Source organism: Pseudomyrmex gracilis, unplaced genomic scaffold, assembly GCF_002006095.1.
Source record: "Pseudomyrmex gracilis isolate BER0280 unplaced genomic scaffold, ASM200609v1 scaffold_375, whole genome shotgun sequence".
Classification (NCBI taxonomy): Eukaryota; Metazoa; Arthropoda; class Insecta; order Hymenoptera; family Formicidae; genus Pseudomyrmex; species Pseudomyrmex gracilis.
In genome coordinates this window covers 75,138-91,414 of record NW_018020959.1, presented here as the reverse complement: position 1 = coordinate 91,414, position 16,277 = coordinate 75,138, and the positions used below count along the sequence as shown (strand labels likewise).

Here is a 16,277-nt window from a genome sequence, read left to right as displayed (position 1 = left end):
TAGAATGTGTACAATCTTGATATCTAAGTAATATATTGGAGTTTTACAAATTCTAAGAAAACATCCATGGGTCCCGTATTTGATCAAAGATAGGAAGATAGAAGATTTACAGTGTGTAAAACTTATATCCATTATTAATTCAAAGTATTCAACGCACTACGTCATTATATGTTTGCAAAATGTCGCTTTAAGTATTGTTTTAAATAATATATATTTAATTATTAATAATCATTTCTATTCTAAATAATATATGCCCAAAATTTTTAGAATTTAAACAAATAAAAGTTTTAAGAGTTTCTATCTCTAACGTAACAACAGATCTTCCACAAGCAAGAGCCATGTCTATTTAAATTCGTTCATGGCAGGATGTGAATGTTTTTAATCAATCAATCGCTTGTGAAATAATCAAATAAGTTAAAAGGCCGATACGATCGAAGGCCGAATCGTTAACTTGGTTATATTTGCGATTGAGATAAATTGGGATAACGCAAAAAAAGAGTATAAGTATACACTGGAAGAATATAAGCGTAATTATACCGAGCGTTTACACTTATATTCATCGACAGTTTATCGAATCTATATTCGATCTATGACCATCACAAACGAGACCAGTCTGTACAGTTATGTAAATGTACAGACACCGTCAACTGCAGCGTTCGATGACATTTTACACGTCGTATCAGACGAATTTAATTCTACGATTGTGGTATATATACCGCGTGTTCTTAATGACACGTATGATAGTAGTGTGCACATTATTGTGAAAGGATTAAATCCATGCAAGAATTATTCGAAAGTTCCTTCAAATCTACAAAAGCAAATGAATATAAATGAAGATGATGTTGCTTGGCAAGCTGCTGAGATCTCGGTACGTGTATTATTTCAATATAATTTCAAAAACATTTCTACATTAAAACATATTCAGTAAAAGAATAAACAAAAAAAGAATCAATAATACTGATTATCAAGTAGTGACATTATACTTATAAAAATGCAGTACATGCATATGTATAACTTTACAACAGTTAACACACACACACAGACATATACTGTTTGTGTTTCATTATTGTTTGTGTTTCATTATTTCAGACAGATGAGAATGCCCGCAACTATTATACCTTCACAGTTGGTGACAACAAAACTTACGGAGGTTTTAGGAATTGCCCATTACAACTTAATTGACTGTATGAGATAGTAGTTATTTTAACAGAACAACGATCAATATTCCGTATCTCTAATAAAGCAAACCTGCTTAGAATATCGACTAGCATAGGGAAGGTTCCGAATTCAGTGGCTTACAAACTGTGGTTACTTCCAATAATATTATTGCTCATCATAATTGCTACTGTTATTCTTTATATCTGCCAAAGGTAGCGTATGTTTCTTTTAAAAAGATGATACTATATAAATGTAACTGCATATTTTTTAAATTAACAATTAAAGTATCTTAGGCTCTGAAAGTTCTACGCAAAATTTGTTTAAATCATTTTTTAAAAATCATTTCTGTGAATCTCTTATAAGTGCCTTTATGTTAGTAAGTACTATTGGAAAGAAGAAAAAAATAATTTATTTATTTTATTTACAAAGCAATGTTTATTGCAATGTGCATAATGTTTACAGAAGAGGCTGTCAAGTATTGAGACAGACAATTTTGGAGAACGAAATGGAAATGCAAAATACTGAGAGAAGAATTGTCTTTAGTACTTAGTAATACTTAGATTGTCAGTAATATTAAGAATAGTAACAAAGTTTTATTAAACTGCTTTTAACACTTAAAATAAAAACGAAGCTAACATTTGACTAATATTCTTGATATCATATGTCATATTTAAAAACTCATGTGGGATTTTCTATAAGAAATATTCATAAGAAAAATTATTATTCTTATAATACAATATACTGTTATAAATATATACGGATCCTACACCATAACAACCGTAGTTTTATTCAATTTTAATATGTGTGTTTATCCTTGCTTTCAATATTTTAGTATAACATTGGCTAACAATTTTTTAGTGTAATATGTGGCTGACGATAAATTTCTTTTGAGTAGAGAATTTGTTTGTATGTCAAATAATATTTGTTGTATAATATTTGTCTCGCAAGAGAAATCAAGAACACACGGTAGTGCCTCGCGCCAAGTTTAGGTGTAGCGAGGTCCGACCGTGACTTATTTACGCGAGTCGCAGGACAGTTCATTCAGCAAAGGTAAGATATCTTATATCTCAACAATAACTTAGCCAATCAATTTCGTGATCCGAATCGACTCAGGCTGAAAAAGTAGAAAAAAAGTAGCGTTATGTTTGTTTTGTACATCCCTCTGAGCAAAGACTTTTAAGGTAAATTATTTATTATTAGTAGAAATACAAAAAACCAATTCATTCAGATTCAGAAACATTGTCTAATTAGACAGATCAGTGGTAGAGTAATGTTTTTTTTACGTAGTCCCTATTAGATGGCAGATGTGTAGCGCGACGCATGATAGCGAAAAAGAGACAACAGTACTTCATCTAAAAAGTGTGTATAATGTTTACAGAAGAAGACAAGTATTTACACAGATAATTTCACAAAACGAGATAGAAATGTGCCAAAATGCTGAGAGAACGAATGTTTTTAGTAATATTAGTAATACTTAGATCAGTAAAATAATAAAAGTAGAATTGATATTAAGATTAGTACTAATTTTTGATCACCTACGCTCGACAGCTAAAGTAAAAAACATAGCTAACGTTTGACTGGTAGACATATCTTTTACAACATAGTTATATATGTATAAGTACGTGAGATACTCTACAGAATATTTAGTCAAAGAATATTCAATCGAAAAGTTATCATTTGCACAGTAAACTGTAATAAATATATACGAATTCTGCGAAAGGTTAAAACCGTCTGTATTTAAAACTTAGATTGTTTATTTGTGATTCTTAATATATCTTTTAGGCCTGATTTCTTCATATTCTACAAAAATGTGTGATATCCGAACAAAATACCTTTTCAAAAAAAGGTTAAAAAAGGCGTGAAGTACACGCGCAACTCGTATTTCTAGAAAAAGTATTACTAAAAATCTTTTTCTACAAGATTTATTCTACAAAAGAAATGATATCTATAAGTTACGCCAAGTAAAATCTTTTATACATTCTTACAAAAGTATATCAAATATTACTTAAAACCTTGTAAGTTGTTTGTACGTTGTAAAATAGAAAATATTCTAAATCAATAGAAAGTTTAAAATATTGTATGACTACTGCACTTTTTATAAAAGCACTCATTGATGTAAGAAATGACTTCGTCTTGCGTGGAAAATTTTTAACTATGTCGAATCATATATATATAGATTTCGAATCATATATAGATAGATTTCGCTTTGTGTGAAAAGTCAAAACCTCATGTGGAATGTTTTAAACTAAAAAATGTTTAATGTAAAAATACTTGGCGCGGCTGCATTCTGTCTTTAGTTTTTGATGCAACTGCGCCAAGTTTTTTTACATTAAATATATGGTGCCAATCTACGATCGAAATATTAGTCAACATTTTTTGCTAATTTGTCGATAATCGTTGTCGACTTGGCAATGAGAGCTTCAATGCGTCAGTTACATTTAGCCGATATGAAATTGTTATCGCGGATTCATAAAAGGAAGTGTGGTTTCCTTTTCACCAAAATTTCTCTTTTAAACTTATTACAATGACAGTCTAATTGTCGCGGCAACACTGCAAAGGTCCCAAATAACTTTGACTTATTGTTGGTCAAGTAATCTGTTAGCAATTTTGTATTTAATCCTCGAATTCTTGAATCATGCAATATTAAGAATTTTTTTTTTGTGTTAATATTTTATCTTTTTTCTTGATTGGATAAACAGAAAACATTTATTGTACAAATATATGTTGTGTGAAGTATACTATTCACGCTGCGGTTACATTGTAAAACCATCAAAAAAGAGATTTTGTTTACTACGATCACAGTGAAAAGTGCAACTTGTGCATAGAAAATCATGATTTATTTAAGATCTATTAATACATATTCGTGGTTTTTATTAATGTGTTACTTACAATAAAAAGTATATATAAAAATTATATTGGAAAGTGTATATGTAGATATAAAATAATTGATTACTTTCACTATTTTGATTCAAATATTATTTTCTGATACTCTTCTTCTCCGCTTATGAAGATCAACTGAAAGTGGAACATATTTAATGACAATGCAAATGTCATGGTTTTTATTTTTTGCTGTTCAAATATTTCACAGTTGTGGAAAAGTAATTCTTTTACGTGGAGAATTACAACAATTTGATTCTAAAGTAGTTAGAATAAAATATATATGTCTCTCAGAAGACGACGGCGGCGCACTTGTATGGAATGACGACATAGAACAAGAGCGACAACTTCTTAGTGACCTATGTAAGTTATAACGTTCTTACAACATACCAAAAAATCATTATTTATAGTTTTGCAGCTAAATTTTTTACAATAAATTTGTTTACCAAAGTGTTTTACTTTTTTTATACGCTTTTCTTATACGCTTAAATACACGTTTTAAATCTTATTTATAAATCAATTTTACTTCAACTTAAATTTTGGAATTGATATTTGTATTTAAAGTAGCCAAACATTTTGTATATTATCATACTTTCTTCGAGACTATACGCTTACTATAGACAACTATATTATTGTAGCATACAGTGTCTCAGTGGGCGTAGAGCCTCAGTGTACACATGAATACAATACTTGGATAGAGTGCAAAATGTCGACTATACCCGTTACAGAACTTAAAGATCCAAACTGTTTAGAATCTTGGTCTCGAGAAAACTGGATTCTTACGCATTCTTTGAAAACACCTATGGGTCCGGTATTTGATCAAAGATGGGAAGGTAGATTTACAATATTTAAAAACTTTTATCAATTATTAATCCAAAGTATTTAATCCATTTTGTCATTATATGTTTGTAAAATGTAAGCTTAATGTTACTGTTTTAATTAGCATATGTACTTATAATTTGTAGAATTTAACGAACACCAGCATTCCTTCAGTACAATAAACCTTTCACTGAAAAGTGCAATGTCTTTTTCAATTCGTTCATGGGAGGACACGCACATTTTTGTCTGTGTTTTTAATAATAACCAAATCCAGGATGAGACTAAATTGTTGGAGAATTGCTTTGTGATAACATTAAAATACAAAACGAAAATCAGCATCGAATTCTGCAAATCTGTTTTTATAATTCTATCGCCAGCGTTTGGAAATTTTTTCCCACGTGATGATTGCTCTTCTTCCATCATAACTTGCAAAAACGTAAGATATACGTAAAATATAGCTTTTTAGTTATACAGTTCTCAGAATTTTTAATACACACTCAAAGAATTTCTAAATCAAAACTTAGCCACAAATACTTGTATTTGAAATGTAAGTGATTATGTGTAATACTTCTTTACAACATTGATAAAGAAAAAGATATCATAAAAAGTATAAAAGTTCAAAGAACGTGATACAATTATAAGATAGTTAGATAAGCATTATATTTTACTAAAGTATTTGCAATTATTTTAGTGCATGTCATTATCTGCGACTGAATGGCGAACGTTTGTCATTTCATGGGATTTTTGGAGAAAAAATATTTCTGTTTATAATACTAAAAACGAAATGGTTACATGTGAAGAAAAACAGCTTGATTTTCCTTTAGGAGAAAAGGTTTCCATATTTCAGTTTTCTATATCAACTTTGTCCAAATCTCGAGAAAGGTTGTTTCGCAATCACGAATGTAAGTATATTCGTTTAAAACTAAGTTTATTTATTTAGGGTAAGTACTGTACTTTACTTTAACCAAACCGAAACACTGTCCGACAAATTGGTATCTGACGAGTGCGAATAAATTCTTTCAAAGTAATTTTGTCTGCCGAACACATATCTGTCGTTCAAAATAAGTATCTAACGACATATTCGTTACGAAACGAGTTTAAAGAAGCCCAAAACGATAATTCGTAGATATTGTGTACGCGTGTGCGACAATATAATAAGAAGACTACAAGGGAAATGTTTCATAAGTCACATTTTTGTAATTTTAGAGGAGAGCAATTTTAAAAGATGTTTTTACCGTTTTGTCATATTTATCAATAATTTAAAAAAATCTAAATTTGATAGTCAAAACATCTGTTTTCTGGTATTAAAGAAAACATCGATATTACAACATCAACTGTGTTTTCATTTTTCTCTTGCCCTGCACTCATTTCTCACTTTAAATTAAGTAGCATCTCACACATTCAAGTAAATTTCAAAGTGTTTATTTCTAAGATAATAAATTTTAAAAAACATTTACTCATATCACTACTTTGTATAAAAAATATTTTTTGTGTTTACATGATGTAATCAAAAATTGCAAAATATAATAACTTTATCTATTTCATACCTTACACTAAGCCTATAAATAAAGAAACATTTTCCAATCGCTTCATATTAGACATTATTTAAATTGCTGGACTTTGACCGCAAATTATCGTTTAAAAAACATTCAACAACATTTTCAAGCTTGTACTGAAATGTGTACGTGAAACGTGTATTAAACTGTTTTTTGAGAATTTTATATGTTCATACTTTTTTTCCAAAAAACCACATGGTTTTGTTTGTTAAAATTATATCATTTTCACTATTTTGCTTGCTTCTAAATAACAACTTATTTCAAACACTTTGTCACAAATATCACAAACTACAACAATTTATGTACAAAATGTATTTTGTCAAAGTTTCAATTTTTTATCCAAATTACGTAAAAATAGATACTATAAAAAACAAAAATGTTTTTCTTTGGCAGAGAGTCTTACAGTTAAAAAGTTTTTAATTATTTTTCTACAATATTTGAAACAATACACTTCAATCCTTAAAATGCTATTTTTTATTTTGTTTCTACAATAATTTCTTACTTAAAATACTTATGAACGTCCACGATTTGATGGAACCTTTAATGAATATCTAATAAAAATTTGTATAGAATAATGTTTTGTGTGATAGCTGTATAATAAAACTATTTTTTTTAAATTAATGAATTAAATAAATTTGGTTGTAGGAGCCGTTTGCAGGATGTTGTGCAGAAAATGTGCTTAAATATATATATATATATATATATACTATATATGTGTATACACATATGTATACACATATATACGTCGAAATAATTTTTTTCTTTTATATAGCATGCTGGATTTGCATCACATATATGTATATGAAAGATCCTATATACCTCCCTAACTAATTTTTAAAATATTGCGAAAAAAACTCTTTAGCTAGGAACTTGGAATCTCCGGCTTTTTTTCGTAATATTTTAAAAATTAGTTAGGGAGCTATATAAGGTCTTTACAACCGAATTTATTTCATTCATTAATTTAAAAAAATTCCGAAGCTCAAAGAATCTTTTTTTTGTTTATTATTAATTAAAATTATTTTTTTTATATATTAAATGAAAAAATTTTAATTTTATATCTTACTACTATAATATGTAGAAAGTAAGTTAATAAAGAGTTTTAAATTCTTAAGTTTTAAACTAACAACGCAAACTGTAAACGCTCATGAGAACCTTATGCTAAATGTTTGTGATGCAAAGTAAATATATATATAATATACTCTACTACATTTCTCTATGCACATGGCTTACAAACTAAGTATTTCGAAACGGCAAAAATGATATAAAATAGCTTAAATGAGTGTAATAAAAACTACATAATACAAATAAAACTTACATATAACTATTCCAGACTCTTTTCTGTACACAATTGACAAGAATGCAGTTTTGACGACTCGTTCTTATGTACCTGCTACTCAGAAGATATGCATACAAGTAGTATTAGGCTTATGTGCAGAATGTGATGCAGATGTCGTGATGATTGATTCCAAAAGGTTTAAAATATTACAATCTGTAACAGCTAAAGGCTCACTAAATGCTGCGATTCATGGCTTACCTATGTGGCAACTCATTAAATTGGATGGAAATTTTTCCATAGACACTATTGGTACGGTACAAATTCATGTAATACCCAAACTCACGAAGCCTACCCACAATCCGTTGTGGGCAATAGCAGATGTTCGTAACTGTCCCAATAAAGGTATAAATATATATATGGATACAGTTTTTTAAATTTTGTATATTTATATGTAACATTAAAATATGTATTAAGTGAATTACTTAAACTTTCCAAGAAATTGTCACTAATATTCTTTTTATATTACTTTTTTTGTGATTTATGGTTTTCTATTAAAAGTTTTGAGAAAAATAGTTGGTACGCAAGAATACCCTAATTTTATTCCGTGGCCGAATGTAACATGCCAAAAATTATTTTTCAACACAAATACCGTCGTAAGTTCTCTGTCGACAGCAACAAACAACATGGATCTAGGTATTTATCAACTTTTAAATTATTACATGTGAACTTTTATATTCTAATATTCTTTCAAACTCCTGTATTATGATTTCTCAAATAGCACAATAATGTTGTACTTGTAATCATGGGCGTTCGCAGGATTTTTTCAGAGGGAGGAGGAGCAATTTTTCCGTCTCAAAACTTATGAATTTTACAGAAAGGTTTTACTGTACAGAGAGTTTTCACGAATAGATGTATGATTTAATTAATGATTTAGTTAACCAGGGTTTTCAAACTTGTTCCAAGATAAAAACCACAATTTGTGAAAAAAAATGAGATAAGTATGGCGGCGTTACTGGTTTGTAAAAAAGCTTCCCGAGAAAAATGGATTAGATTTAATTTAAATCTACCGAGATAAAAAAATAGAAAAATTGATCTAATTAGATCTAGATTAAATCTAAATAGATATAAAATAGATCTAAATAAATATAAAGTAAATCTAAATACATATAATTAAATCTATGTAAATTTACACTTTTATTTATTATTAGATCTACTTTTGATCTACTCAGATCTATTATATTAGATCATTTCAGATCTGTTCAGATCTGCTTAAATCTAATTGTGAGTAGATCTAAAGTAGATTTTTAATAATATATAATAATGTAAGTTTATATAATAGATCTACTTATATTTATTTAGATCTATTTTATATTTATTTAGATCTACTTTATATCTATTTAGATTTACTGGATCTAATTAGATGTATTTTTCTATTTTTTTTGTCTTGTTAAATTTAAGTTCGATCTAATCCAGTTTTTCCCGTGATGTCTTTCTGGGGGCAAATGCCAAGTTTGCTTCCCGCCACCTTCTGTGGACGCCCATGCTTGTAATTGATAACATTCTATAATACATTTTATACAAAATAGTTGAATTATTATGATTATATCTCACAGATGATAAATTTTGTCCTGAGGGAAAAAATGGGCCAGAATGTTCTTTTTCCTGCAAACATGATCTGAACAGTACCTTTAATTGCAAAGGAACTGCAATCTGTTTCAAAACTGATTGCAACTGCTCTCTAAGATATGAAGACGATATATGTTTTTCTGATGGTAAGTAAATTGGGATAGTTCACTTACAGTTTTATTTTATATTAAAATAAGACTCGTATAATACATATTGATAATATATAAATGTAATTGCAGGATGTGACAACAATTCGTATAGGCATGAGAATTGTATAAAGAAATGTGGTTTTTGTAAATCTACTGACTCTTTTAAATGTGAAACAATATCTGGAGAATGTATAAGCGGATGTAATGATACAGAATTAATTTACTTGCCATCTGTGTGTCATATAGGTAATTTCTGACTTTTACTGATACACTACTATGATAATATTTGTCAAAAACTTCTGTCATTGCTATACTAGATATTAAACAAACAAATGTTATATTAATATTTAAGGCATACAAAAGTTCACAGTACCTGAAATTGTCTCTGTCACTCCAACAAGCATTGAAACTAAATGTCCTATAGTGTGGGAAAAAGAATACAATCAAACAACGATGATATATTCGTTTATTATTAAGGTAACTCTTAATAATTTTTTAAATAGAATTAAATATTTAATAATAATAAAATTGAAAAAGTCATTCAGAAGAGTTTATTTTTTATTATAATTTATCAGTAGCCAAACCTTTTTCAATAATCTAATACTCAAACCATCATTTTATGCATTCGGAAGAAAAAAAAGTAACGTAAAATTGTTTCTTCTATTTTTCCACAGGGAGAAAATGATTACATCTTCACGCAGTCATGGAAAAAACTGTCTCAAAATATAACACATTTGAAGGGACATTTCAACAATTTAAATCATAGTTCTCTCTATTCAGTTAAATGCATATTACTAGCGGGGAATGCAATAATTCAAAGCAAATGGCAAATTGTGGAAACTGATTGCAAACGTAAGTATCGATATTTCTTTTTTCCTATGTATGAATCCTTACACGTTTGTGAAAAACACGTACTGCAGTTTTGTGACTTTGCAAAGAAAACAAAAAAAATCTACAATATATATATCTTTACTTGTATAAGGTTGTCATCCGTTTTCTTTTCTCAATACACCTTTTTTTGTTAAGTGTCGGAAACGTTCGAATGGATTTTTCGTAAGTGTCGATGATCAAGAGGCACGGTAGTGCTTTGCGCCAAGTTCACACGCAACAAAGTGGCGCTCGAACTGCGCAAGCACACTGTGCCTATTATACGCGAAAATCAGGCATTTCAGTGGAAGAATGTAACAAAAGAAAAAATGTTTTCAAACTATAAAAATTATTTAATGCAAAAACACTTGGCGCGGTTGCATCAGACTGTCGCACAAAGAAATAATTTTATTATAGTTGAAAACCAGCCGCGCCAAGTTTTTTTGCATTAAATAATTTTTATATTTTGAAAAACTTTTTTTGTTTGTTACATTTCTGTGTTTTAGTAATAAATATAATCTTATCGAAGTACATAATTCTGTACTTAGAATTAGTTAATACTAATCACACGGAAAACAAGTTAAAGCGTAGTTTTACTATAGACACAATTATGTTAATGTGTATTGTTTTTCAACAATAAAACAAGTTTTTAAAAAAAGAATGTTGTATAGTATATAATAACGGAAAAAAGTTAAAGCATAGTCTTACTGTTGACACAAGTATGTTATTGTAAATTGTATTTCTCTTCAATATTATTTTCTATATTGTATACTGTTTTTGAATATAATATCGTACAAAAGTTACTTGGTGCTACTTTTTAAAATCACTTCTTTTGTAAAATAGATTTTTAAAGAAGGAATGTTTTGTAGTATATATTTTTGTAAAATAGATTTTTAAAGAAAAAATATTTTGCAGTATATATTTTGTAAGCCAGATTGTATTTTGTAAACCAAGTTTTATAGAGAAAAAACTTTTTGTATGTTGTAAAAAGATTTTAAAGAAAAAGAAGTTTTTGCAGTAAAAAAAAATGTTTTGTAGTATATAATTTTGTAAAACAGATTTTATACAGAATAAATTTTTTGTAGTATTAAATCAAGTTTTATTATGATTGTTCGGAATTTTGAGGAATCTTTTAAATAGTTTATTTCTTCCGTGTTTTCCGGTTTGATAGCTATTCGTTCTTTTTTCTCCGAGCACTTGGATGGCAACCTTACACTTGTATTGACTTTACATGCACTGAAAAAAAAAAAGTTGTTAAAGTAACCAAATTGTATTTGACTCAACTATATGCGGCGGTCACGGACTCTGACAATTAAATTGTGATTAATGTAAGAAGATATCATGTTTCAATATATATATATATAGATATGACAATTAGTTTGTATCAAAAGACATATTTAGTTATTTTAACAAATCTACACACACACAGTTTGTTTAAATACAGATTACTTTTAACATAAACAACACAATATTTTGTCTATTATAATAAGCACTTTGATTATATTAAATATTTAATACAAATAAATTCAACAAAGATTTCATTTAATTAAAATAACTGAATATTGCGTATTTTACTTTTTTTTAATATAAGTCTTTTATTTGAAATTATCATATATTATGATTGACACAACAATTTATGGTTTAATAAATAAAGTATGTTCATTACCCATATTGTTGATTTACCTTATATGGATTTGGTATTTTTTTCTTTGTTATATACTTGAATCAAAAACACAAGTATTTCAGATAACAAACTGACTGCCAACTAAACGCGTTTAGTTGAGTTAATAATATTTTTTTCTCAGTATATAAATATGCACACCACTTACTGTACTCTTATTACTATATTCCTTTGTTTTCTTTATTTACATTTTTCTTTTACCTACATCACGCATCCGTATTTTGCAACTAATTTATGTAAGAAATATTTTTGTTGTAGTTTTACGTATAGACATAATTGCTTTATATTTACATTTGGTATACTATTGTACGTACAGTATCCCACATAAATTTGGAAACTTATGATTTACAGACAAAGAATCACATAACACCTATTTGTGCATGTTTTCGGTTTGAATACATCGTAAGACGTCCAAATGATAATAAACATTTTTATCTAGGACACTTATAAGCTTGTACATGTTAAAAATATATCAGACAATTATTTTGTGGTATCTTTTTTGCGTTCTAAATAGAGAAACAGTACATTGTTTGAAGTTCTTCAGTTATAATTTCTGTAACAATTGTAAACATTATTTAAGTTGTAGATTGATTTCAGACTTCGTAAAACTTGTAAAAGCTACAAAAAGTACTACAAATAAATAATCGCAAAACAAGTAACAATAAACAAACAATAAACTGGTGCGCAAAATTTATTTCTGAGTTCTTTGATGCCATGAAATAATTGTCCGATATATTTTTGTTATACACAAGCTTATAAGTGTCCTAGATAAAAATGTTTATCATTATTTTAGACGTCTTACAATGTATCTAAAACAAAAACATGCACAGATCGCTGTCATGCAATAGTTCCCTTGTAAAACGGAAGGTGTTTCCAAACTTATGAAGGATACTGTATATTTGAAGTAGCGTTTAAAGTTTTTGTTAGTGTCTAATGTTATAAATATTACACTTAACCATACAAGACAAAAACCGATACTTTTTTCTGTCGTTCTAAATTTATGTTAAATTGCATACAAAAGCGAAACTAAACAATCGCCATTAAAAAATTGAAGACTTTTCACTACATAAATTTTTCTTGCAACTCACTACAAAATAAAGAATCATGTTCTTAAGTAAGAGTCGGGGGTGTTATGCATTATATTTCTTATGATTATTGTTCCTTAGATGATAGTGTGTATGTTTAGATATACTTGACAAAGTCACAAACGTTAGATAACCACTTTTTATTACATGCTTGTCACATCCCGGTAAAAAATTTTCCATGTATAAAATTGTATGGACATATTCAGCATATAAATTTGGATAATTAGATATAATAATTCTAATTTGTGTATAAGTATATATGAAAAATTTTTTACCGGGATGTCTAAACGATTCGCATTATCAAAACAAATCTTTTATTTATCATACCCAGAGAACAACGTCGCTCCAACACTAGAAAGCGACATCCGCGTTTGCTGCTAGCGTTACATTTAAACAAAACAAAACTCGCACGACCTACCAAATAATCAAAAAACCTTAGAAAAAAAATATACAGTTTAGATTTTAGCAAGTGCCATAAGTTTTAGTTATGTGCATATTTGAAAAATTTGCAACATAACTTTCTACGTATTTATATATTTATTTATGAATAACTATGAGATAAAAATAACATCATTATTCTTGTCTAAAATTTCATTACCGTAATGTAGAAAACAAACATAGAATACAAAAATCAATATGTAAAAACAGTATTTAGTACTAAGTATTATTATAATACAAAGTTTACTTACCTCTTTTGTATACTATGTAATGTGTTTTATACTAACTGGATGTTTACTTGGTTTGTCGTACTGTAGCAATAAAAGCTTTCAAAGTATTGTCTACAGAAAGCAGCATAATTCTTGATTGGCAGAACATTTCAGATGTACGTATATAGTTTGCTATTTATTCTAACATAACAATACCTTTACGATGCAGGATGTATTAAATGTAATAGATATTGAATTAATATAAAGACTTGATTTCTTTTTTCTCATATATTAGCAACTATTTTCATGTCCAGCACATTGGTATTATGTAACTCTTCAAAATACAAATACAGGCGAGACTATTTGTAACACAACAATTATCACTTTTCCTTATGAAGTGTCAGGTTTACCGCCATATACTGTTTTCAACGTGAGTGTAAGTTGTCCGGGACTTTCTCATACAAACATAAAACATAACTACATGTTTCTCACTCATATTCGTACATTACGAAGCGGTAAGTATGTTTTATGTTTCTTAACCGATGACTGTACTACAATAAGAAATTCCACAAATATATACTTCATATATTATAATAAATACGTTTTTTTAATATCTGTATTTTAGAACTGTCATTAGCTTCAACAAAAGAATTAGATATTCAATATTTTGCAAACTCGAGCACACAAGTCACTATGAAATGGACAAGGGATTTAGATTACTCAAGCATAGCGCTGTACGAAATAACATTAAAGGTAACTTTATGTAACGTTTAGTTTCCACGTGTTCAAACATATATATGTAAACATCTTTTGTTTCCTAGATATTAATTAGATTGTCTCTTAAACAAATTTTTTAAATTATAATTAAGTAATAGTACTACAGTATTGATTATACAAGTTATTATATTTTTCAAATATATAGAAGTTTGATTCAAGACGATGTAGCGTCGATATCGTTTTAGTTCGCTCGTTCTTTCTAGGTTATAGTATATTGACAAAGTATATATCTTTCTGATATTTGATACTTTCGCGGTCTGTTGCATTCTTAATATTATTTACAAAAAATTTTTGGGTGTAAACCGCGTTATTGTCAATTTTATAGTTATGTTTTGTGACCATTTTATCAGTTCATGTCATTAAAGTCTCACGAGTAACATGATACTGAAATGCTTTTAACCAAGTGTCACAGTTTTTATCTTTAAATTATAGAAAAGACGCAGAGTGTGTAATATAAAAACATACTATACTAAAGAAAAGACAGTATTTTTTTTTTTTTTTTTTGATTGCTTCTTAACGAATCTACTGTTTAAGTGACATAGAGTAAACTTGGGTTTTATGGCCATACAAAAGAGATGGCCATAAATTGACATTTTACCAATACTTGTTTAATAGTGCATTTTTGTAGTCATTCTTAAAGATAATTAGTATTACCAGTAGGTTATGTGCATACACTTTTTAAAATAACAATATTGTGTGAAAATTATATAATATTTTTACTTTCGATTGCCTGCAAAGTTTTGCATATATCCACTGCTATAACGTCGAATAAATTGCAGTTCAGCTGCCATAATAAATATTACATACTAATAAAGGTACATAAATCGTAATGTAATCATTAATTTGTATTTTCATTTTCATTATTTATTTATAAATACTTTAGGGTCATCTTTTTCTCACACTTTGTGAAAGATGGCCTATATAAATATGTATATTCCCAGCAAACAATTTGGTTGCGAGATGTCTCAGTTTTGTCGCCAACCGCCGGCGAAATATGTAGACCAAATCTATATCCATCTGTGTCCTCATTAGGATATGGTTTGGCGACCATATCTGTCAAACATGTGAGATGTCAAAATGAAATCAAAATCATAACAAGTCTGCCACTAGCAAAGCAAAGCCAAAGTGACGCACCAAATCCAGAACAGATTTGGTGATCGTTTGTTGGCGCCAAAATTGCGCCAAATACATATCATATCTGTTACCAAAACTGTCAACAAAACAGTAGCAAATACAGACTAAATCTGCCGTTAGAAGCGCCGACAGATTGTTATCAAACGCAGATCAGATCTGTTCCCTAGAATCCAAGTGGAATTACTACAAAAAAAAAAAAGAAAATNAGTGGCATATTGCCTTATCGGAAGAGAATTAATTCGAGATTTNACTCGAATTAATTTCTAGAAGCCTGATTCAGCTCGTTGATCAACCGATGAACTCCATTGAAAAAGACCGAATCTGAAAAAATCCTAAATGTGATAGCGGGATTTGAACTCGAGACCTCCATATTCGCGCCCCTGCACTCAGTCCACGAAACCACTTGTGTTCCTTACTAACATATAATTATTTTTATCTATTTATTCTCAAGCTATCNTACATTTCATTATTTATTTCAATTATTATTTTACTAAAAATGTTGCAATGCAATGTACCTGCAACAATAAATAAAAATACTTTTCTTATTATTCTTAAATATAATTTAAAGTACATTTTTATACAACGCGAATAAATGTTTTGTTAATATATGCTGATACTTGAATAA

General features: G+C 28.5%; 1 protein-coding gene across 1 annotated transcript in view; it reads left to right on the top strand.

Annotated features, from left to right (window-relative positions):
- Positions 1–7,631: 7,631 nt before the first annotated feature.
- Positions 7,632–16,277, top strand: part of LOC109860401 — a 16,422-nt gene continuing 7,776 nt past the window's right edge. Inside the window, exons 1-10 of the mRNA XM_020439460.1 lie at positions 7,632–7,647; positions 7,741–8,088; positions 8,245–8,379; positions 9,300–9,458; positions 9,552–9,707; positions 9,814–9,938; positions 10,136–10,313; positions 13,850–13,917; positions 14,037–14,256; positions 14,367–14,494. Of these exons, the coding sequence (XP_020295049.1) occupies positions 7,632–7,647; positions 7,741–8,088; positions 8,245–8,379; positions 9,300–9,458; positions 9,552–9,707; positions 9,814–9,938; positions 10,136–10,313; positions 13,850–13,917; positions 14,037–14,256; positions 14,367–14,494 (1,533 nt within the window). The remainder of the gene's footprint in view (positions 7,648–7,740; positions 8,089–8,244; positions 8,380–9,299; positions 9,459–9,551; positions 9,708–9,813; positions 9,939–10,135; positions 10,314–13,849; positions 13,918–14,036; positions 14,257–14,366; positions 14,495–16,277) is intronic.